The sequence below is a fragment of the Leuciscus leuciscus genome (genome assembly GCF_965113295.1).
Source record: "Leuciscus leuciscus genome assembly, chromosome: 17".
Classification (NCBI taxonomy): Eukaryota; Metazoa; Chordata; class Actinopteri; order Cypriniformes; family Leuciscidae; genus Leuciscus; species Leuciscus leuciscus.
This window is the reverse complement of record NC_138741.1, coordinates 20,661,071-20,686,182: the sequence shown is the minus strand read 5'-3', so window position 1 is coordinate 20,686,182 and position 25,112 is coordinate 20,661,071. Positions and strand designations below refer to the sequence as shown.

The 25,112-nt window shown below is 37.1% G+C and overlaps 1 protein-coding gene across 1 annotated transcript in view; it reads right to left on the bottom strand.

The window, feature by feature from the left end:
- Window positions 1-25,112, bottom strand: part of sorcs3b (sortilin related VPS10 domain containing receptor 3b) — a 50,441-nt gene that overhangs the window by 4,173 nt on the left and 21,156 nt on the right. The window contains exons 3-24 of the mRNA XM_082143953.1: window positions 22,945-23,044; window positions 22,684-22,842; window positions 22,439-22,512; window positions 19,923-19,987; window positions 17,135-17,253; window positions 15,499-15,588; window positions 15,236-15,415; window positions 14,191-14,337; window positions 12,999-13,101; window positions 11,853-11,929; window positions 11,610-11,701; window positions 9,581-9,688; window positions 9,175-9,292; window positions 8,611-8,744; window positions 6,823-6,936; window positions 6,390-6,561; window positions 5,139-5,325; window positions 4,721-4,854; window positions 2,622-2,745; window positions 2,351-2,463; window positions 1,516-1,647; window positions 78-177 (exon numbers count right to left, since the gene is read on the bottom strand). Of these exons, the coding sequence (XP_082000079.1) occupies window positions 78-177; window positions 1,516-1,647; window positions 2,351-2,463; window positions 2,622-2,745; window positions 4,721-4,854; window positions 5,139-5,325; window positions 6,390-6,561; window positions 6,823-6,936; window positions 8,611-8,744; window positions 9,175-9,292; window positions 9,581-9,688; window positions 11,610-11,701; window positions 11,853-11,929; window positions 12,999-13,101; window positions 14,191-14,337; window positions 15,236-15,415; window positions 15,499-15,588; window positions 17,135-17,253; window positions 19,923-19,987; window positions 22,439-22,512; window positions 22,684-22,842; window positions 22,945-23,044 (2,642 nt within the window). The remainder of the gene's footprint in view (window positions 1-77; window positions 178-1,515; window positions 1,648-2,350; window positions 2,464-2,621; window positions 2,746-4,720; window positions 4,855-5,138; window positions 5,326-6,389; window positions 6,562-6,822; window positions 6,937-8,610; window positions 8,745-9,174; window positions 9,293-9,580; window positions 9,689-11,609; window positions 11,702-11,852; window positions 11,930-12,998; window positions 13,102-14,190; window positions 14,338-15,235; window positions 15,416-15,498; window positions 15,589-17,134; window positions 17,254-19,922; window positions 19,988-22,438; window positions 22,513-22,683; window positions 22,843-22,944; window positions 23,045-25,112) is intronic.

The window sequence follows — 25,112 nt, the reverse complement described above, 5'->3', positions numbered from 1 at the left end:
TCCTCTGGAAGGGTCATCTGAGAACATGGGTTGTCCTATTAAATCCTTAGGAACAGAAACTTGTGTTCAGGTCTTACCCAGTGTGAGCTGAGACAAAGACACAGTAACCCGCGTGTCAGGCTTCAGATCAAACTGGATCAGGTTCTGATTTAAAGCGTTCATGAAGACCTCCAACATCTGAAACAAGAGGAAGATGATGGTGAGAGATGATGATGAATAGGAGGGCTAAAATAGTGAAGTGCTAATTGAAACCTGTTATTTTTCTAAATGATCTGTAATGAAAAGCCTTGTATTAATCGACCAGATCATTATATGAAATATTTAATACGCAATGTTACAACATTAAAGCAGTAAATGTGTGTAAATTATTACTAAATTGATTACTAAAATCACGGTCATTAATTGAACATGCACTACCGTTCACAAGTCTGAGGTTGGCAAGTTTTTTAATGTTGTTGAAAGTCTCTTATGCTCACCAAGGCTGCAATATTATGAAATATTATTACAAATATTATTGAAATAACTGTTTTTTTATTTTAATATATATATATAAAAAAAATATTATTCCTGTGATGGCAAATCTTAATTTTTCAGCTTTTAATTTTCATTACTCCAGTCTTCAGTGTCACATAATCCTTCAGAAATCATTCTAATATGCTGACATCTTATCATTATCAATGTTAAAAACAGTTAGACTAATATTTTTGTGGATATCAGGATTCTTTGATGAATTGAACGTTTAATGAACGACATTTATTTGAAATAGAAATATTTTGTATAACATTATAAATGTCTTTACTGTCATAAATGTATTCATTTCTGTCTGATTTTTTTTTACAGATCCCAAACTTTTGAACGGCAGTCTATTTGTGTTGAGTTTATCAAAACAATATTTATAAAGGCTGCAAAAAGGCTTTATTTGTGAATATTAATCATTCGTAAGCCACTTAAAATATCATTAAATGATCATATACAATTTTTCATTCGGAAAGCCGTACCCTGTAGGTCATCACCCTATATTAGCTGAAAATGCAATAAAAAAATAGTGCTTGTTTTAGCATAAATCTGAATTATTGTCAAGTATTAATTTGACAGGAGTTTTTATTTCCCTTTATGGTTTCTAGGCATTACAAATTCAGCCCATGACATTTTTAAAGTAAGTGCATGTATTTTTCATAAGTTTTATTCACTAGTAATAAAGCCTGTTTTTATTGCCACTATAATTTATTTAGCCATCAGAGAATCATAATAGGTTATTTTAACAGATTGTATCAATCATCAGACCTTGTCATTTGGGGAGATCATAGCAAAGCATTTTATTTCAATATGTGTGTGTGTGTGTGTGTGTGTGTGTGTGTGTGTGTGTGTGTGTGTGTGTGTGTGTGTGTGTGTGTGTGTGTGTGTGTGTGTGTGTGTGTGTGTGTGTGTGTGTGTGTGTGTGTGTGTGTGTGTGTGTGTGTGTGTGTGTGTGTGTGTGTGTGTGTGTGTGTGTGTGTGTTTGTGTGTGGTTCTTACCTTATCAAGCTGCTCCTCTGTGTGTGATCTGAATGCCGACTGGTTCGTCTCAGGTAGGATGAAGAGCTCAGCGGCAGTTGGAGATCCAGGAAACACAGACACCAACAACTGGTCCTTAGGGAAGCCACAAACCTAGAAAACACACACACACACACACATATTTTTCATCCACTAATAAACATTACATTTATCAGCATGCAACATTCATGACGTGATCTAATTCATGCATAAAAGCTAGTCAATCATTTCATGCCCGTTTGCACATTAATAATATCTCAGTTAATGTTTGCAAATCATAAGTCATTCTAGTGAATCTCGAGATGGTTGTAATATTTATGATATGATGTTGTGTAACCATACTGAAAGCACTGTTCAAGTTGAAAATGCAGAGGTATTGGGAGACCATTATATTTGTGCTTGAGCGACTCATTGTAATGGAGTTCTGCGGAGCAGTTCTTTGGCTCTGTTCTTTAATTGGCTGACTGGCTTTAGAGTCTCTCAGTTGCCGCATCAATATTCACTCTGAACTCCTGTGATTCACTCTTGCCAGTAGCACTACATTACCCTATCTCTCGCTCTCAGACTGAGGGGAAATCAGATGGATGCGTGAGAGCACGTAAAGCCTCTCAGCCAAACACAAACCTCGCCAGAGAGCCCAGAAAGAGCCATCAGGCTTAAAACCAGCAGCGTTTGAGAGAAAGGAAAGAGAATAGCTAAAGAGAGAGGAAGCGTGGTGAGCTATCAGCAGCCTTTCAAGAAATTTCATGAGTTCTTTTCAGTGACATGAACAGAGCACTCCAACAGGAACTGATGATGGACTTAAAGCTCGGTATACCTGAGAGAGCGTTGCCCTGACAACCCGCCCCACGTCCTGTCTCCACTCGGTAACCGACGGGTTGTGCTCTTCCAGGTTAGGAGAGAACGACAGCAGTAAAGAACGGAAGAAGTCTAGGAATGAGAGAAACAAGACTTATTCTTTTGCAGAGAAGCTCTGCCTAAAATTCCTCTTAATTCTGAGTATGTTTTCAATTCTCAGCGAAGCTAAAAATATCCCATTCTGTATCTCAAAGAACACTGCAGTGTTCATGACTACAGGAGGTCTTCACCTTTGACAGTGATGATTTTCACATCCTGTAGGACTGTGCCTCCTGCCGACACCTGTACGGTGACAGAGTTAGGTCCCTCTCGTGTGAATGTGTGTGAAACACTTCCTTCCAGTGTGATCAGTGGCTAAAAACACACACATGGGAGATGTTCGGTTCAGATTTAGCTAGGCAGAGAAACAGGAAAGTAAATCACAACTCTGACTGATTTGTGAGTGGCAGAATCATTTATAGCAGAAACCAGTTACAGCCCTACATGACCAAACTCCCGCTGTGTTTCATGGTTCAGTAGTCATGCTTTTGATCTCGGGGTTTTCCGTAGATATATTGGTCTTGGAAATCTTCATGCTTTTTCCTAGTATTTCTTAACATGCCACTCCGTTTGTGAAATGTTTTTGTAATAATATGGAGGGCTTTGCTGATCTATTTTTGCTTGTTCTGGAACATGATGTTGGGCAGCAGCACTAAAATAGAATGACATTTATAAATGGCATTTTAACATTCACATTCATTCAAAACAACGCGGTAACACGTTAATGCTGCCTAGTATTCCATGGTAATGAAAGTAGTGAATACAAAAACATTGTACTTTTAGTCTATAATGGGTTAAGTTAATGCATTTACTTCACTTAAATTATTCACAAGTATATTCTTTTTTTAATATCCCTAACACACTGGAGGCTCTGCTTTTTGCCTGGCTGCACTCTTTGGTGTATATTATTACTTTATTAAACATTAAATGCAACCACAAACAAAAACAACTGGCTTATAAAACAAATCTGGACTGCAAAACTGGGCAACATTTTTGATGCTTTTCAATGGAACTGTGTTCTGTTTGCATCACTCTAAAATAATCCTGATAATCAAAACGATGCATAACCATTAAAAGCTGCACTGCCACTTTTTGTGTTTCATATCAGAAATGTTAGGTAGACCTGAACTGAATGATCTCATTGCGTGATTAGAAACATAATTCAGTGATGTTTGAAAGCATAATTAAATAGTGATTCATATGCCAATAATAAATCTACCCTAATTCTGCATGAGACCAGAAACCAGAATAAAGTATGTGATAATCTTGAGAACATTAAGCAATAATTAAAACAGAGGCAAAAACTAAATGCCAGCAATATTGACAATATATTGTACTGTACAAAAGTTTGGAGTCTGTAAGATGATATCATGTTTTTTGTAAGAAGTCTCTTATGCTCACCACAGCTGCATTTATTTGATCATTTGATCAATACAGTGAAACAGTAATATTGTGAAATATTATTACATTTAAAATAATTGATTTCTTTTTCAATATACTATATATTTTCAATTGTAATTTATTTCTGTGATCAAAAAGATGATTTTTCAGTAGACATTACTCCAGTCTTCAGTGTCCCACGATCCTTCAGAAAAATCCACTGATTATGTGCTCAAAAACATTTCTTCTTATTATTATTCTTATCAGTTGAAAATGCTTGTGAAGCTTGATTCAGTGTGGAAACCGCAATCGTTTTCCCCCCAGGACTCTTTAATGAACAAAGCTGGAAAGAACAGCATTTATTTTAAATAGAAATATGTTGTAACATTATAAAAGTCTTTAGTATAATCAATTTAATTTGTCCTTGCTGACTAAAAGTATCAATTGTAAAAAAAAAAAAGAAAGAAAAAAGAATCAAAATCATAGACTCCAAACTTTGGAACGGTAGATTAAATGCCCAATAAAACGTTGCCTTATGACAAGAGATCTTAAAATTCTATCTGGGCTTTTTAACTGGAAGCATTTTCCCCTTGTGTTTTCCCAACTATGCCTGTCATTCAACAAAAATTATTTTGACAGAGTTAGAATTTAGCTATTCTGTTTCTTTTGGTAGCAGGTGTTCTGCAAAGGGGAAAACAGTGTACCTCCCCCACTTAAACCTGGCTTTGCTTTTTACTTATTTGACCTCAATCTGAATCCATCCTAAAACAGGTTTACCTCTCTGACCCTGGCAAGCACAATATCTTTTGCAGAGCCTTTGCTTTGGTAGAGGTCAAAAGTAATACTGGAATAGCTGCCTAACTGATCTGGGCCTCTGGGCCACATGTATACAAATACTCAGCATTTGAACCTCTGTGCTGTTATTGAACCACCAGTAGAAGGTAGTGGTCTTGGGCTGACTGGGCCACAGCACTGCTGTCAGGTTGGCCTCTCTTCCTCTGATGACGACCACCGGTGTCGAAAGAAAGATACGCTCCACGGGACCTAACACGACACATCGGACGTGATATCTCATCAGACACAATATGAAGTCAATAACGATCACATTTAGCACCGTACACAACAGCAATTTCTGCTTCTACACATCCTTCATTGAGAGCTGGTTCAGAAATAGATTGTCTAGATGTGCAGTGAGTGGCATAGATGTAATTTAGTGTGACAGCAGTCTCTGTGACAGATTTTTGTGTTTTTTTCTTTACAGTGATGGCAGTGGCTTCTTAAAGAAAATTACAATTCTTAGAAATATATGAGTGTGGTCATGTACATACTAGTGATGTGCAGATAGACAGAGCTGCTGTCAGACCCCTGACTGTTCTGAGCATGTGCGGTGACCCTGAATATCCCAGCGACCCTGTACGTGTGTGTGATGCTGTCACCAAGGCGACTTATATTGGAGTATGACACTGAGATGCCATCTCCAAAATCCACATGGAGACTTGTAGACAACGAGTCACCCTACAAAAAAACAAAGACAAGAAAAAAGCAGATATATTCTATGTTTTCGAGAGACATTGAGGCTAATTTAGTGGTGCACAAACTGTGGTCCGTGAGTTGATTGGCAGATAAAAAAAATTAGATCTAAAAAAATTTAAATAATAATAATAATAACTGACACTAACACTGAATTAACCAGCTCATTACAATGAAATAAACCAGGTTCACTGTTAACATTTATTTTATGGTAAATTAATAATGTAAGTCACAGTTACCGTAGTCAAGTAAAAAAATTATATCACAATACACATTGTTTCAAAGCAGTTATGTTTATGTTCTGTCTATAATGCATTAGTGCTTTACCATAAATAAAGTTTTACACTACCGTTCACGTTTAGATTGACGTAAGATTTTGTAATGTTTTTGAAAGAAGTCTCTTATGCTCACTAAGGCTGCATTTATTTGATCCAAAATACAGAATGAATTTTCGGCATCATAACTCCAGACTTCAATGTCACATGATTCTTCAGAAATCATTACAATATGATAATTTGCTGCTCAAGAACATTTCTTATTATTATCAATGTTGTGCTGCTCAATATTTTTGTGGAAACCGTAATGCATTTTTTCAGGATTCTTTGATGAGCACAAAGTTCAGCATTTAAGTGAAGTAGAAATCTTTTGTAACATTATAAATGTCTTTACAATCACTTTTGGTACATTTAATTCATCCTTGCTAATTAAAAGTATTAGTTTCTTTAGAAACAAAATCTTACTGACCCCAAACTTTTAAACGGTAGTGTATGTACAGTAAGTGGTCTTCTTAGCTAGTGAGTTGGCTAGTTAAGGTTCATTAGAAGCAGTTTAGTTAATTTCATTGAAAAAAATAACAAAACAGCAGTCTAGCAAATTGTGGATTGGTGGCTCAAGACAAGATTGATGAATGAGACACCTTTATGAGATTTAGGGTTTTGGTTTTACTCTTGAAATGGTCTCTCACCTAAAAATGTTTGAGAACCATTAATGTAAAGCACAACACCTTACTAAATGAATTACTTTGTATGTGTGTGCAGCTGCTAACTCACATTTTGCAAGGCTACTCTGAAGGTGATGTTTGTTCCCAGTACAGCAGTGAGCTGAGAGTTGATGGTGCTCAGTTGTAGGCCACTTGGTGCTATGGGTTTACACTGTTGCATTCTGGGACTCAGTGTATCCTTCAGACCTTCTCTACAGTTATTCAACAGCACTCTCCTGTACCTGCACCGCCATGCACAAATACTTTAGAAAACATCTCTGTTACCAGCAGAAACACAAAAACACATGTAGTTGATACACAAACAAAAAAAGTTGTACTCAATCTTATGCAGGCTATATATGGCAATCTAGGGCAGGACTGCTATTACTTCATAAGCTAAACAGAAGATGTCACAAAGAGATTCATATTGCATCTATGAATCATACTGCAATGTGTGTGTGTGTGCCAGTGTATCTCTGTGCATCTGTGTGTGTGTGTGTTACCCTGTGCTGTTGCGGAAACGCTGTCCATGGCTGCAGGTGTGTGCTGGTAAATTGACATCATACCAGAATGCAGGTGCACATTTTCCACTGGCCTGTCTCTCAAACCCATAATCACTGCAAGGAAATCATAAAAACACATCAATTATTCAGTTTGGTTAAGCTCCACTCTATAAGGCCACAGCAGTCTATAGAGAGAAGTGGCTTGAATATATACTATACAGAATGTACTTTACATACACTGCAAAATAAAGGTTTTTCAAGGTCTCTCTCATGCACCATAGGATTCACTAAAAACCGGTTTTAAAATTTTCACTGTATTATTCGTGTTGTCTATATGAAAGCTTAAAAAAAAGAAACTTGCCACACATTAGCTGATTCATTTATCTGTTTAAACCGCAGCAGTTCAAATCACTAAATTGCACTCGGAACAGTGTAATTTTTTGTATGAATTATATACTATTGTAGTATTTATTAATATTTTTTTTAGATTTTAGATTTTTCCGTTTGTATTCATTATTTAATATTTATATTTTGGCTTTATTTTTAATTTTAGTATTTTTTGTAATTCAACACAAACTTCAACTTTTATTTAAAGGTATAGCGGAGGATCTTTCCAAATTTTAGATAAGACCCGCCCTCTCCACTTTTTGAAAAGTTTGATTGATTCACCAGAATGATTGACAATTAGGAGGACCAATAGTTTAGACTACCCACCAGGAAGTAAAACATCCTCCGCTATACCTTTAAGTTTTTCATCTAATAGTTATATTTTATTTTATTTCAGTTATATTTCAATTCGAAAACTATTTTCAAAAGTTTTAGATACCAATAACAACACTGACTTGGAATCAGACAGTCAACCCTATTTTGGTATTTAATGGAAGTTATTATAGTAAATGTAGTGTAGAATATGGGAATAGAAAGCCTAAATTCAATCGATTCATCATATAAAGTGATCGTGTCTCTTCAGAAAATTTGGTCTAAACCGCTTAATTAATATGGATTAGTTTTATGATCTCTTTATGAACTTTTTGAAGCGTCAAATTTGTAGTTGCTTAGCTGTCAATGGAGGGACAGGAATCGCTCAGATTTCAAACTCAAAAAAGTTTGTGATCCGAACATGAACGAAAGTCTTAGACTTGAGTTTACAACATTTAAACTGCTGCAGCGGATCAGGGCTAAACTCAGTAACACCAGCTCCTTCAGGCTAATCAGATCACTGCCACATTTATCATCCATTTAAATATTCATTACTTATTCATTTGGAGATAATTAATCATTTGACATTATGCTAATTTTGCGCGCCTCTCATTCGTATGTGTAATTTGCCTAAGAGCAGACGACTCTAATGGAGCCTGTGTGCGGTACAAGAGAGATTTATGTCGTCGTTATGATCAGCGCAGGAGTGTCTCTCCATGTGCATCGTGGTGGGCTTGTAAAGACATATCCATCAGTATTGCGATATGATTATGAAAGACCGATGTAAAACCAGGCTTTTACCTTGCCGCCTCAAGAGCAAACTAATTTAATGTAGCGACTGCAACATTATCATAAGCTGCACTGAGCAGACGTTTGAAGAAGGACAGATGAAGAGAAAAACCTTGCTTTTTTACATTCAAATACCACTTAATTAATCTGTATAATTGGTTGGATCCCTGCAGCTTTTGTTCTCTGCATGCAACACTGAGTCCTTTGATCCGCAAGAGTTACTGTCACTCATTTCCTCCACTGGAAAAGCAGCTGCTCTGCATTTCCGCGTGTGTGCACGTATGCATGCCTGTGACTCACCACTCAAAGTCATAGAGGGTGCAGATGCAGGGCTCAGCTGAAACGACTCGAGAATACTCCCGACCCAGAGTGCAGCGTGTGCCAGGCTTCCTCTTCATATACACCTGTCTCTCTCCCATCACACACACCTCGCCCTTAAATGCACATAAATATGTCACTTATTCACATGATTTCCTCCAAAATAGGCTCGCAGTTTTCCAGTTACATTAGATGTTACACTCCTTCTGCTTAGCTAAGGATGGCTACAATAGTTTGTATGAATTTTAAAAAGTGTATTGTGCTTTCCAGAAAACAGATTTGACATGCAATTTAGGCTGACTCTGTAAAGACACAAGTGAGAGTCAAAGCTGATGGACAACATGTCACCAACATTATGGTGGTGGCTAGATCTGTTGCAAATCCATTACGACCATTAATTTCCATTCTGCTTGGGCATGTAACCCCAGATATGAAAATAGTCTCACGTGCCACCCTAATTACTAGCAAATTCAGTGCCAAAAGAAACTAATGTTGAATGTTGAGAGACCGAACAGCAAGGCTTGCTGATAAATGTGAGGTGACAACCTTGTTATGGAGGTGCCATGTCTGAAAGTCTCCGTCTGTGCATTTCCGCCCAAACAGGGAGCTGTAGTCAATCTTTATCAGCTGCCAGTCGGAGTGGTAACTAAAGTGCCCGAAGAATCTACGAGGACAGAGGTGCTTAAGTACAACAGGATCTGTTTACTTTTACATTCTTTACAGTTGCTAAGGGACCAAAAGGACACATTTTGCTATGGCAAATCTGTAAAGGACTAATAGGAAGTGTCAGTAAAACTACATTGCTGTCAGTACAAGTAAGTGTGCAGGATCCTAGTCCAGACCTGCAAAAGAAAAGATTTAATCTGATAATAATGATCCCAATCAAGTGAGGGTTCATTACTGACACCTCCTGGACTATTTAGATAAGTTTGTCTGAGAAAATGATTCTTACGTAATGATGCGATTCTCAGTCTCTGGAGTCATCAAAACCCCGTCAACAAATAGGGGTGTAGATGAAAAGCTGAGTTTGTCCCACTGCCGGCCTTCATCCAAACTAATCCTAGACGCACATACACAAATCTTTTTCTTTTCACTGACAAAGCACATTAGGTTCATGTTCTGATTAGTTAGTCTGATTAGACTAACCCTAATGTACAGTGCACATTTGACAAAGACATAAAAATAGAAGATGCATTTGTTCAGCCATCTGAGAATATTTAGCAGATCCACAAAAACAAGTAATTGCGGAGTCACTGCATTAACATTTAATGTGGGCTGCATCTGCATAATTACATTAAAATCAAATCTAATATATGCTCATTGAAAAATATCAAGACAAAATTATTCACCATACCCCACTTGTGTTTACATTACACTCTAATCATTATTAGTCATGTATAATGTATATTATGTCTCATTACACATTCAGTCCATTTTGCATTTCATTGTTCTGTTGCATCGCCTTATTCTGCTTTCCTTCTGTCCTTTGCATTACATTTATTATTTTGCTCTGTGTAAGTGCCTCTTCAGTGTGTTTTGTTTTCAGATCTTGTTCTTTCTATGAATATATTGTACTTTAAAGTCCCTGATTGTGTCAATGACATTTATTCTAGTGTGTTTAGAGCCCTCCTGTTTGTCCTATTATCTGAGCGTTGAATGTTTAAACATTACACATTAGTTATGCGCTAGTTGTGTTCTTGGGGATCTTTGTGTAGATCAAGTTAATCTTGCCGAGTCTGCAGAAAGTGCATTTCTGCATTCATGCTTTTAATAGTTAACAACATCTATTGTTTATACACTCCATCATTCAAAATTTTGGAGTCAGATTTATTTTAATGAAAATAATACTTTTATTCAGCAAGGACACATCAAATTGATCAAAAGTGACAGTAAATACATTTATATGTGAAGATTTCCATTTCAAATAAATTCTGTTCTTTTTAACTTTATATTCATCAAAGAATTCTGGAAATTTGTATCACAGTTTTCACAAAAATATTAAGCTACACAAATGTTTTCAACATTGATAATAATAAGAAATGTTTCTTGAGCACCAAATCAGCATATTAGAATGATTTAAGGATTAGAAGGATTCAAAAGAAAATTGGCAGCTTTGCCATCACATAATGATATAATATAAAATATATTTAAAATAGAAAAGTTATTTAGAATCAAATAAAATTTCATAAGATTGCTGTTTTTACTGTATTTTGGATCAAATAAATGCAGCCCGGGTGAGCATAAGAGACTTCTTTCAGAACTGTTGAACGATGTGCATATCTTCACTTCACAATGTTTTTAAAAGCTAACTGTTCTCTGTATTTTATTGTTCAACAGAGGTAACAGTCTCTTCATTATGGCATCTTGTAATGTAGAAAGTAAAGATTTTCTGGTGTGGTGTTTCTGTTGCTGTAGATATGGGTCAAAGTCACCCAAGTTGATGGCTGAACACCCGCACACACATCAGACTACTGTTCTAACATCAGCATCCCACAGGAGGATACAAATTATCTTCCGCAGCCTAATTGATCCTGACAACGTTTCAGAGCTTAGTACATCAAAGCCACGCGTGTGTGACGTGGCAGGAATAACATGTGAACGGAAGCCCACCGAATCCCACCTCTACTTCAAACCTTAACCCTCCCCAACATGAGCATAAAAGCCTTGGCAAACACAACCACCTGCACTACAAAGCCATGACAGGCACTTTACGCTGAAAGGATTCCAAATGTTTGATATGATAAGACCTATTGCCTGCTGTTTATATCTACCAGTCCCCGTATAAAAGCTGACGTTTAAGCATGAGGGAACTTCAAAAACTTAGTCTGAATAAAAAACATCCAAAAAGTTAGAGATGAACTGCAATGAACTCAGAAATGCATTATCTCTCTAGTGTTCTGTATAACATAGCCTACATATAATTTGTGAAGATTAATCTGCTTTTATTATTAATCTGTGTGTTTGTATGCATTTTATCTTACCATAAATGGCGTGTAGGTACAGCAGATTGTGTAACAGCTAATAAAGCCCCTCCGTGGTCCAAAAACCAGACACTGTGCTCCTCTTCAAAGATCTAAAGACAGTGTTAACAGAGTCAAAAACCTGCAAGGTAATTCAGCATCCAGTCTCTTTGTGTTTCAGTTAATGTGAGTGGTGATCAGAGACCAGATGCTTTTATTTTAAGACTACAATAGTCAACAACTCTGAGCAGGTCAGCGGTTTACCTGTCTCCATGTGTTGCCGGCATCAGAGGAGATGAACATTCCTGTATTAGAGAAGGAAAGCTCGGGCCCAATGTTACCTGAGAGGAAAAATACTGCTTTAACTCTGACAGATGTATTATTATTAACCATACATATGCTGGAGGAGGAGATTTTATTCTATTTCACATAATAGAATATAATAGGATTCCAACAGGTAAAAAACAACTAAAAAACAAAGCTCTATACTGCACTACAAAGGCAAAACTGTTGAATTTTAATTCATACATTTTCTCACATTTGATCAGAAACTGAACATAGCTGATCCAAATCTGTCAGTCACAAGACAGTTCGTAGTCTAAGACAGAGGTTTTTTAATTCCTTGACGCCAAATACCCTCCCATATGGCGTTGCCCACATTATATTGTGTGACACTGTAAAGAAAAATCCATTATTTCCACAATTTTCAAACAATTTATGAAGTAGACATTCTATTCAGTAGTATTGGAAGTTTGGCAGATTTTGATATGAATTCAACCTCTAAGAAACATAAAAATAACACGTATGTGCATTATAGCTCGCTTCCACATCACAAATGGTGAATCTATTATATATAACCCAACTGGTTAATGCCAGTTGGGTATGAGTGCCCTGAAAGACCATAATCATCATGACGCCTGATGAAAAACATTTGGTAAAGCTGCTGGCATTGACAAAACAAAAAAAATCCCATATTTATAAACTCTGAGCATGGGAAAGTGATTGCGGAACAGCTGTCGGACATGACAGGCAATTATGAATGTGGAAGACACCGGTCATATTTTCTGCGTGATCTGCATGGCTAACTTTTTGAGCATGCATCTATCTATACTCATGCAGGAAGCTATTTAGGCCTGAGTTTTGAAGATAACTTTATAATGAATCTGACAAGCAAAAGAACAGCGTGAAATGAGTTTTTGTTCCAATCATGCCAAACTCTGCAGCTGCAAAACAGAAAGATGTAACAACTTCTACATCTATGATGTGGCCACTTAAACTACATCTGCATTTAAAAGCACGCACATTTACATGCGTTCTTCACTCAAATTTATCAGAAACACTTGGGGGACTGTACTTAAGATGCAACAAGCATAAAAAACAATAAAGGAAGTGGCACAGTTACACACACACCTGTGGCCACTATAATCCCTGGAGCGGAGTGTTTGGTGGAGATAGTGTCAGGTGTGTAGGGGTTTTCAGACATCTGCAGGTGAAGGTGCAGTGAGCACGACGGCTGAAAATTAGAACATTACACAGTATTAAATTATATTTCAATACATTTACATTTATCTCCATAATATCCCCTGCATCAACCGACTGTAGCATCAGCTTTCAAAAGCCGTGCAAATTAATCCGTTTCGGATCTCCACGGCTTCTGTCCATATTTTTAGTATCCCTTACAATTAGTGTGACCCAGTTCTTGCGGAAACTAACAAAATCAAATATTTGATATTAGAGCTTCAAAAAATCATAATGTAATTACGCCAATTAGAATTCGGCATCAATACAGTGTCAAAAATGCAGTAAAACAAATGCAATCAACCCCCTAGTGATTCAAAACTATTTGCATATGCAAGTAAGCAGCAAACTATTGTTCTCACAAGTTGGCTGTGTGTACAAGCTTCTGAATTCTTGTTCTGAATTCTTCTTGGTTGTTTAAAGTTGGTAATAAGTCCCAAAATACCCAAAGCACAAGAACTGGAAAAAAAATTGTTTCATCTTGTGTTTCTAAAGAATGACAACACATGTGCAAACACAGAACCAACTGTCTTTTGGTGCAGCAGAAAAAAAGTAATTAAGATTTTCTGAGATCCTCTGATAAATCAACTCCAGTTGTTCAATGTATGTCTTAATTGAAATCACCAATCTTCCAGAACAGTAAAGTCATTACAAAGATACAGAGAAGGTAGTGTGTCTTAATCAAACCATCAGAAAGCAGTGAATTCAGAGCTATTGTTTGGTAACTGGTGGCCACCCTCATCTCACCGTGAGACTAAAAGAGTTCCTCTTTACAGGGCTCCACTGTAAAAATGCATCAAACGTGAACCGTGCATCAACACTGTAATGTCTTGTTTTCGTCTAACCACAGTCAAGTAGGTGTGTCTGAGTATAATGCAATGTATATAGTGGGTGTATCTTCTTTTAATAAAAGTGGGAGTGGGAGTGGCTGTGGTTGTGACACTGTACCAGGATCAACATTATTAATGGCTGTTTTATGTTAAATAGTATTTCACCTACTTTTATTTTGGTAATTTATGCCTTTTTTTTGGCAACGTCTTCATGGAAATGTATACCTGTATTAATTTAGTCCAGCAGTTCTCACCAGGTTGCAGTTGATGTCATGTCCAGTAGTGTCTTTTGCCGGAGGCTGTAGTAATCTCCATGTCTGGCCTTTGCTGTAGGTAATATATGTTTTCATCTGCGTGTCTTCTTTTTTATTGGCTATGATCAGCCCACTAACACCTGCCACCTATAGGACAGGAAAAAATGATCGGAACTACTTAGATTTCCATTTCCATTTTCTGTGTTCAATATAATATGAATAAAATATATATACGGTAATAATAATAATAATTATTATTATTTACATATATTAGTTGGTGTTCTTTGGCTAGAAGCCAAAAGAGGAGCGCGAAAGGATATCAGGTTCTACATTATTACAGATAACCCTCCTTTCTCTTTGCATTTTTGCTTACACTACAGTTTCTGGATGTTTTCAGTTGCTCTCATTATCAGATTTTCTTCTTTCTTTGTATTTATAGTGTTTAATGTCGTAACTTCAAACATTGTTGTTTTGTGCTGCATTACACAGTTCCCTGTTCTACTTTAGAAAAATTCCTGGAGAAAGCCATGCTAATTACAAAAGTTTTTCTAATTGCATACAATGGCCTGGTTTCATAGACAGGGCATAGATTAACCCAGGATTAGGCCTTAGTTCAATTAGGACATTTACGTAGCTTTTATAAACATGCCATAGAACAAAACATTACTGGTGTGCATCTAGAGACAAAACAATGGCACTGATATATTTTAAGAAATGTCAGTGCAAGTTGCTTACAGTTAAAACAGCTCAAACATGCATTTTAATCTGGGACTAGGTTTAAACCTTGTCTGTGAAACTGGGGGAATATGTGAAGAGTTCAGATGCAAAAGCCTCTAAGTGCCATCTAAAATTTTCTTCTTGAATGATCATTTTTATCAAGCTTGTATATCTAATTTCAGTAGTTTCACTTAAATGACAATTAATAGGTCATTTTCATTGCTATTTAAGTGAAATTACATGTATTATGTATTTGTGAACATTCAAGATGTTACATTTCTTAACTTAATTAGCAAGCACCATCAGGCAATACTACATATTCACAGACCTTGTAGACATCCACAATTAGGTTTCCTGCGAGACCGCGGGAGGTACGGAGGTTTGGGAGCGAGCGGGTGAAGTAGACTCCAGGTGTGTCAGAGATGTACAGACTGTAGGTGTCATTTTCATTCCATTCCTGAACTGCTGCCAACACTTGCCCCTCATCTGTACTGACAATATGCATGTCCTGCATGGAGAACAGCTGTTAGAGCCACATACATTTCATCTGACAACTTTTTGTGACAGCTAGTGCTGTGTCATATGTCTTACTTTGGGTAGACAGTATTTAGGAAGCTGTATGGTCCTAAAGGGCCCTCGCTGATAGGACACAAAGTATGTAGTTCTTCCTGCTGTGGTTAGCTGATACACACAAACAAGTCACAGACAGCATTTACAAGGACTTACAACAGAGATCAGCATTTTACACCAGTCAGAACTCATGCTTGCTTGTCTATCATAGAAGTGACTTTCCATTGCTCATGATCCTGTCAGTGGCATTTGCTGTGAGCAACATGTTGTCACAGAAACAGCGGTTTTCTGCTTATTATAAATGCTAGAGGGTGAAACTCTTGCAATTGAAAAAATTATGACAAAAGTATTGTAAAGTATAAGTAAAATAATTTATATATATATATATATATATATATATATATATAACATATCTTTTTATTTTACAGTGCAGTTTACAAATTACAATTGTTATATATTTTCATTTTAGAAATATAATAATTGTATTATTATTATTATTATGCCCTTAAATTCCCCTTAATTTTGTAGCAATGTTTTCCTAGTATCGAAAATGTAACATCGATATTCTTCAAGCTGTTGTATCAAAGTTAGAAATACCAGTATTGTGACAACACTATCTCACGCAATCCTTTTTACTTTTTGAAATGTTTTAGTTTTATTATGTTTTTAAGCATTTCTTTGTCACAGGTTATTTCAGGTTTCAAAACGAAGATTATTGGAGTACATCTTTTATCTTCACAATTTCACATATAATTCAAAGTGTTACTTTTAAATTTGTACCCAGTTACATTTTAAAAGCTGCTGCTTTTTCCCAGAAGCTGCTGCTGTTCCCCGTCTTAGCTTTCATGGGGCTCATGAAAAGGACGGGGAATTTAGAACAGAGCAATACCGCCAAATGTTTAAAAAAATAGCTAACCGTGCAATAATAATTTTTACTACAATTTTTGGCTTATGTGTTTTTGCCTTGTGTATTTTCAGGACAAGTGGTCCTGACTGAACAATTGTTTTGGACAAACTTTTAAAGTACATTTACTGAATGTTGGTGGACTCACACAGACGCACATGTTTTATACACTCTTATCAAGTAGATTGTTCTTTTAGGTTGTAAACATTGCATTAGGGTCTAATGCTCCGATTGATCCAGTGTCAATAGAGCTTAGATGTTCAAAGAATGAGGCAGTGCGTGTGTGTGTGTGTGTGTGTGTGTGTGTGTGTGCGTGCGTGCGTGTGTGTCCACTTTTACAGGGTGAGGATGGTGCTACACTGTGTTTTTCCTGCGAGAGGTGTGGGGTGGCGGCCAGTCTCTTGTTCCTGTGCTTTTCGAATCAATATCCTCATTATTCTCTGTCAACTCAAATCCAACAGCTTCAAGCTACAAAAGTCAAAAGAAAGTCACTTGTATTGACAGAGGAGAGTCCAGGTTTGGGATTCTCACTCAAAAACCTGTCCTGTCCTCCCCTGGACCGATGTTAAAGATGGAGAGGCTGGTTTTAGTGGTTATCACTCACTTACACGTCACTGACAGAGATAAAAGGAGAGCTATAAAAAGAGTCACACAGAGATGACACACACAGACACACACACACTTTTGGTATCTCCCACACCAGTCTAAATCACATACACTTACGCACTTTATGAAACGCACACACTTCTGTACCTGTAAGAAGATGTATTGGTCCTGCACTACGAGGGAGTTGGTGTCAATTCGGCCACTGAATGGATACTGCCTACTCTCCTCTGAACACTTCTGTGCTCGGCAGGTAATATACTGCATTTCTGTGAGACACACACAGATTTATCAACACAGGATACGCTTGTGCACAAGAACGCCTTGATCTACACCAAATAAAAAACAGATGATCAATATCTCTCACTCTCGCTGGCACACACACACCCACACAACAAACACAATCTAGAACCTACACACAAACTTCCCACACATCTCTATGTCTAGCCAAATTAATCAGTGCTCTCCATTATCAGTCTCTCTACTAGCGATCCATCCTCACTCAGAAGGGAGAGAAAGAGGGGGTGGGAGTAAAACTACAGAGAAACAAAGGAGAGAGCAAAGAGAGAAGGGAAAAAAGAGGCCCATACAGAAACAACAGATTAGGATTATTACCTCTTTTCCTGATTCAGGTATCACTGAACAAAAACCCTCAACATAGCGAGTTAATCACTTACATGTCACACTTTATATTAGGTGTCTTTAACTTCTATGTACTTACATCAAAAAATAAATACAGTGTACTTAGTGTTCATGTAGTAAAGCAGTTTTGGTTTGTTTCTTATGAAAAGCTTTGCACAAATTATTTGGACTACTTTTAAGGTGCTTTTGGGGGCTTGACAGTGCCTGTTTACAGTCTGCTTTCACTGGTTAGATAAGATTTTGTGAGTATATTCTGGAACATTTCTTATTTCATGTTTCATGGAAGAAAGAAAGTAAATAATTACAGAATTAGATTTTTTGTTGAACCATTCATTTAACTGTCAGTTGCATGATGTAACAATGACAACATCTCAAATGTGTAAAGTTTAATTTAAACCAGGGGTGCAAAACTCACAGCCCTTAACAGTTTAGCTTCAGCCCTAATTAAATGCACCTGATCAAGCTCACCAAGTCCTTCAGGCTTATTTGAAAAATACAGGTATTTGTGTTTGAGCAGGGTTGGAACTAAACTCTGTGGGACTGTGGTCCTCCAGGAATTGAGCTTTGCACCCCAGAGCTAAACCAACAATTGTGCCTGTTAATTGTGCTGTATTTCTCATCAATGCATTGCAACTTTTCTAGTTCAATAAATTAGAAAACTCCTTGGTTTGTAATAAAGATTGAGGTTACACAACTATAAATTATGTGAGCAACTAAAGATTCCATGTTTCACATGTGGAATTTAACTTCTTGGCAAAAATGCAACCAGTATTTCAGACAGTGTTCAGACACTTGAATTTGAATTTAAGTAGAAAATAGGATGCATAATTCCAATTCCAATTTAAATGCAAGGAAGCCATTTGAAAGTTTAAAAGCCTTGAAGTTTAAAAGTTTATAGGCATACAGACGTCATTATATCATCAGATGTCAATAAATTACAGTGGAAGACGACTGCAGTTCCTAGAATGCATTACAATTGCAATTCACTAAATTCCTTTTCCTGTCATTCCAATTCAGCTTCCTGTGGGGTGGCCAAATGAATTAAATTTGCAACGTATGAATTGAAAAGCCAATAATTTAACGTTACGGCCTATTGTCAAGGCATGAACAGATAAATTGGCCCATTAAATATTTCTGCAGAACAGACTGAAAGATCTGGCTTGATTACTACTGGGTTATTTCATGTCAACTCAACCAGAGGTTTTAAAAAAAAAAAAAAAAAAAAAGAATTCTGAAGAAAGACTAGCAAGACTAGCAAGTGATAAAAATTTTCACCTCAAATTTAAAGACAAATTACAGAGGTGAGTAAATTACTTTAGAAAGATAGCAGCATTGTTAGATTGGTAGGTCAATTAGTAAATTCTGTTCTTCGTTGCATTATATGCCAATGGAGAATGTTCAAAAATGTATGTGTCTGTAACTGAAGAAGAACTAAAAATATCTCAATATCATTTTAGATTCTGGTCAACTTTTCTGGAGGTACCAAGAGTTAATAGACCTAAGTTTCATGTCTCTTATGGCAGTGTGGTTGCTTTCCCCCGGTCTATTAGCTCTTGGTAGCTCCAGAATCAGATAAAATAAACAAAAACCCTTCTTCCAAATTTCCCTTAAGCTGAATAAACTATTGAGAGAAAATGAATGTGCCTCATCTTGACCATTTCAGTGAATTTTTGGCTCTGAAATAGTTAAAATTGTCATGTTCTTTGATAGAAGGAAAAAATATACATTTCTAGGTTAACATCATTTGGTCTTAAGAAAAATTAACCATATTTGGTTTTCAGTCACTGAAAATGATTCATTGCAGGAGAAGTTTCCAAAATTTGGCTGATTTGACACGGAATTACCCTGTTTGAAAACTAAATAAGTTTTTGGCACCTTCTCCATTTGCCTGTGCTTCAAATTTAGTTTGGTATAACCACGGCATCACTCATAACACATTTAAATGTATTGTTGTTGTTAAACTGTCTGTAGCTTAGGGCCTGTTGTGTTGTGTCAGGCTCATATCAATATAGCTTAATGCACAACACTGTCCCAAAAGGATAAAACATAAGCACAAGAGTCTGCCAGAACGAAGCCAGAACCATTTACTATTGAATTTACTGTTGTCCACAATTCATCTGTTCATTTTTCACTGCGACACAGCAACAAAAAAAAGCATAGGAGGCTGGGGAGAAAGAAAGAAAGACAGGCAGAGAGAGCAAGGAAGGGAGGAAGAGAGAAACTGAGAAAGCAGGAGAAAGGAAGAAAATATTCTGAGGGGCAAAATAGGGAAACGAAAGAAAAGAAAGAGACTAACGTCCACTGTCAGTTCGAGCCTCGATGTGCACCAGGTCTGCCTCTTTATCCAGACCACTCAGAGCCCTGAAAATGAAAAAAGAAACAGACAGAAAACAAAAAAGAACAGAGGAGAGGAAAACAATCAGGAAGGGCTCCAGTGGAGAGGAGATGAAGAAGGAAGGAAAGAGAAGGAGGTGCCAGCAGGGGACGGACGGATGAGTACGGTAATAGCATGAGAGTGATGGAGTGATGGAAGAGGAGAGGGGAAGGATGGAGGGGTAGTGATGGACAGCATAATTCCACTGCTCCAGTAGGAGACAGTCTGTCTCCAGTGAATCCTTATTGTTGCTCAGATAGCAATTAATCACACACACACACACACACACACCTCACTCCCACAAACCATTCTCCATCATATACACACTTTCATTTCTTACCTCTTTTCACCTGTAACGCACACACACATTCACTATCATATCCTCTTTCTGAGGTTTTTAATCATCTTAACGTCTTGTCTTTTGTTATCCATATTTTCTACCAAGTCAGTTTGAACACAGTCACAATCTGATATTAAATCATTCTTACAATCCAAAATTAAACCTTTCAGTAAAAATCTGATATTCCACCTTTACAGAGCCCTCGTTTGATATTAAGCCCCATTTACATTCTCAATCTCAGATTAATATTAATCTCAGTCTGAATTTGAACATCTCTCTCATTGCATGTCTCAAATTAAACCCCTTCTTCTAAACTTCTCCATCAGTTCCAAAAAGGTTGTTTTCTTGAGATCACAATGTATTTTTCTCATGATCTCAACATAAACTCGTGGTGATCTTGACTTGAATGACTTCTATGTTCAGCTGCAAACTGCAGAATTCTCTGTCCCTCGAGTTGGCAGACAATGAAATTAAAGGTAAAATTGAAGCCTCACTCTCAAGAGTCAGACTTGAGGAAGTGGTCCATCACTGACAGACATTGAGCTATATCAGATATATATATATGGAATGAGTTCTTGATCAAAGTAAGACCAATTCACTCATCTACGATGCAGAATTATATGAACACTACTGTTCAAAAGATTGGGATCAGTTTTTTCAAAGGAATTCATATTTTAATTCGGCAAGAATGCATTAAATTGATCAAAAGTGACAGTAAAGACAATTAGAATGAAAATATTTCTATTTGAAATAAATGCTGTTCTTTTGAATTTTCATCAAATAATCTATGCATTACACTAATACGATAAGCAACTCAACTGTTTTCAACATTGTACATCATATTCAACATTGTTTTCAACATCATATTACAATGGTTTCTGAAGGATCATGACACTGAAAACTGCATGGAGTAATATAGCGTTAAAATATATTAAAATAGAAAAGTTAATTTTATTTTGTAAAAACATTTCACAATAAACAAAAAACAAGCTGCGATAAAAATAAATAAAAAAAGTTCAATTCATTAACATTAGAAGTAACAATGAACAATCTGACCGACATTAACCCAGATTGGACAGGAAGAGGATATTGTTAATTACTGGTTAATGATACCTAATGCATTAACTAATGTTAACAAATTGAAGCTTATTGAAAGTGTTCAAGTTTTACCAAAATAATATTAGATATAAACAACTTCATTTATCTTCTCAATATCTCAGTCTGAGAAAAAATTATCTGACCGAGATTAAACATCTCTTTCAGTCCCAGACAGACGTTTACTGTAACTCAGACTTAGATAATTAAAGGGCGTTAAACATTCATCTCAAACACAGTCTGATACTGAGACCCATTATAGTCCAATGCTATAACTCCAATGCTATAACTCTTCCATTTTCCCCTTCTGCAGTCACCAAACCGGACACAGCAGGGCTTCAGGTGACACAAACATAAGCAGAATAGTGCAAAAACCAGCAACAACAAAAAAGATGCATTTTATATATATTTGAAGGGAGGAATGTGAGGGAGGAATAGAGGAATGTGTGTGTGTGCAGAGGGATGTTAAACCCAGGGGTGAAGACATGTTGTTGCCCATCTCCACAGCTCATCGAGCATGTGACGGGCAACCAGTTATTGTTATATGGGACTACACCCCACACAAACACACACATACACACGCAAGCTCACACTGATGGGATTAAAATATAAAACCTGATCAAAATTCCACACATACGATAACATGAAGCACGGGGGAGAGGGAAGTGACATGACAGTGAGATAAATGGAGATAGATAGAGAAAGAGAGAGGGGAAAGTGTCATAGAAAGTGTGTGTATAAGTTTATCAGTGTCAGTGTATTGGACGTGGAGAGTGGGTTTAATATTGGATTAATTTTCAGTATGTGATATTGTGTGTGTGTGTGTGTGTGTGTGTGTGTGTGTGTGTGTGTGTGTGTAGGTATATTCTTGCAGTCAGATTAATTTTCAGTGTGAAATTGTACTGTAGGCGTGTTATATGAGATTGATGATCAGTAAAAAAAAAATTACTCTGTCTGTGTATGTATGCGTGTAAGAAAGAGAGAGAGAGAGAGAGAGTCTTACCAGTAGAATCGCCCCGGAGTTACTCTCTCATGAACAAGAATCCACTTTTTACCGAAGTCCACTGAGCTATACAGCTACAGCCAAAAGAGAAATAGACACATTCACTGTAAGATCCCTAACTACAGCCAACAAAGGTAATTATCTCGCTCACACATAATTATCCACATTATCTGCTTTTAATTGTTCAGTAGAACTAGACCCTCTCGAGGCTGTGCGAGTGTGAGTGTGTGTGTTTGTGTATATACCCTCTGATCATGGCTATAGGCCAGTATCCAATTCTCCTGCGTAGGGTGAAACAGAAGACTCATGATATAGAAGTTAATATTGAACTTTTGAAAAGTGGCTCCTTCATCAGAACTGATAAGTAAACTACTCTCCACCTCCGGATCAGATAAAATCAGGATCTGAGGAAGAGAGGGGAGTGGGAGCAAGAATTATATTAGCTGGATATTTTCTATCTGACAGTTTTATACATCCATATCTCTGATGCATTTGAACACACTTACTTTCCTCTTATTGGTGGGACAGACGTACAGATAGCTCAGCATGGTTCTTATCATCACTTTATCCGTCAGCTTCTCATATGTCGTCCCAAAATCTACTGACCTACAAATACATATACAAAAAGGTCAATAATGTGATATTTTTTATTTATTTAATTATTTAAAAATACGGTAACACTTTACAACAAGCTCCCATTAGACAATGTTAGTTAATGAGTCATTGACCCACACAGACATTTGATTTCACACAAAGCACAAGCCAAAGTGAAAACACAAAAGGAAGAGCTGAGAAATTTTTTATCTAACCTGTGTGTAATTCATGTAATTTTTCTGCCCTCACTAAATGTAAAAATTCAGTGCAAAGCGAGTCATTATGTGTAATATTGAATTTACATGTGAAGCAGGATTTTGGACCAATGAGATTTCACAAAGATCCTGTTTCCCAGCGGAACAGAAATAGAAACCAAACGTCCAAAATGTCTTGTTGCGCATCCCTTGTTGCCATCACAGCTGGCTAGGACAAAAACTCGAAATAATGTGGACACAGGCTTAAGGCTTTTTATATTAGACGGGTACAACAAAGGGTGACGAGAAACATCATGGGCCATGTTAGAACCCGCATCACCCACATGAGCGCTATAACTCAACGTGTTGGAGCACGGCACACCACAGCTGCAGTGAAGCTGAGATTTTCAAAAGTCATTGGCCTAATTAACTGAAGCTGTTGTGTATGCAAGCGTCTCCGTTCCATCGGAACTCATTAACACCGTCTCTTCTCCGGCAGGTACGACAGCAGACAGGAGAGTCTGCCGAACTCTTACAAGTATAATAATGTTAATGGTTTTAAGCCAGACAGTTGCGCGATGCAGTGCTCGAGAAGCACACGTGTAGGTGTCGTCTGAAGCATTATCTCCTCGAGTGCTCATCTCTGAATGTGCTGAGAGTGCTCATACTCTGACACTTTTACCATCGGATGCAATTACACAGCCGTTCGGAGCTGTTCAGGTTATTTGGGTTGTGTAAGCCGTAGCAGCACAGGTGAAGAGGAAGATGGTTCTCTGAGCACCCTCAAACGATGCTGAGTGCCTGCCCTAAAACGCTTCTCTGACGTTTCTAGTCTGGTCAGACTCCCTCTCTCTCCTCTGGCAGATCTACCCTGTACTCAAGAGGACATTACTCCTCCTCTCAGGACAAATACGCCTGGGTACGTGTGTGTAATTTAGCAATTGCATGGGAAGGCTGGATACTTTTTAGAGCATGTATCTTTATTTTAAAACACACAAGAGTGTGATTAACTAGCTCCTCTGAATGAGCCGTGATTTGTCTTCATATTTTTTCTACCCTTTTATGCCGCCTACAGCAACATTCATTAATCATTCATTCTGTTATTACTGACATCATTTACTACAGCCTGCAAGCTGAGCTTTAACATTCACCTCTTTTAATAACATGATGCCACATCCCCCCACTGTCTATCTCTCTCTCTCTCTCTCTCTCTCTCTCTTTGTTCCTCATCTCTCGCTCATCGGCTTTCCCATTCCTTTACTTTCCTCTTCCTCATTTCCTGTTTATGCCATTTCTGTTTGTGGAAGTTGGGTAATGGCTTTCTGTTTTTCTCTCTGTAAACCCCCCAGCTCACTCCCCCCTCTCTGAGTGACACTCACCAGGAGAGGAAATCTCATCAGGGCTTGCAGCCAAAAAGAAATTAAACAAAGCCTTCCTTCAAGGTGATTGCAGTGTGTGTATGTATGAGCGTTTGTGTGTATGTGCGGATTTGCAGTGATGGTATGCTGATAAAGGATGATGTCATACTACATATCTCCCAAAACATATCAAGCATTCCTTTTAATTACTGCAATATTGTTTTCATTATTCTTTTAATTAAAAATGACAAAAGTCCAACCAAATATCAGCTGTACTGATGATGATCACTTTTCGCTTGTGGCTACAATTACTCTTTCGTTAAATTCCATTTACCTTCAGGTGGTATTTATAGAGTTTTGTGTAAATCACAGCTTTAATAAGTGGATAATGATCAAACACATAACTATAATAAGTACAGAGTACATTAAAACAATTACATTTAAGATGCAGAGAGGTGGTTATATTACAGTAATACTGATGATAATGTTGTGTTATAATTCAGGCTGCTTTAAATTAAAATGTTGTCC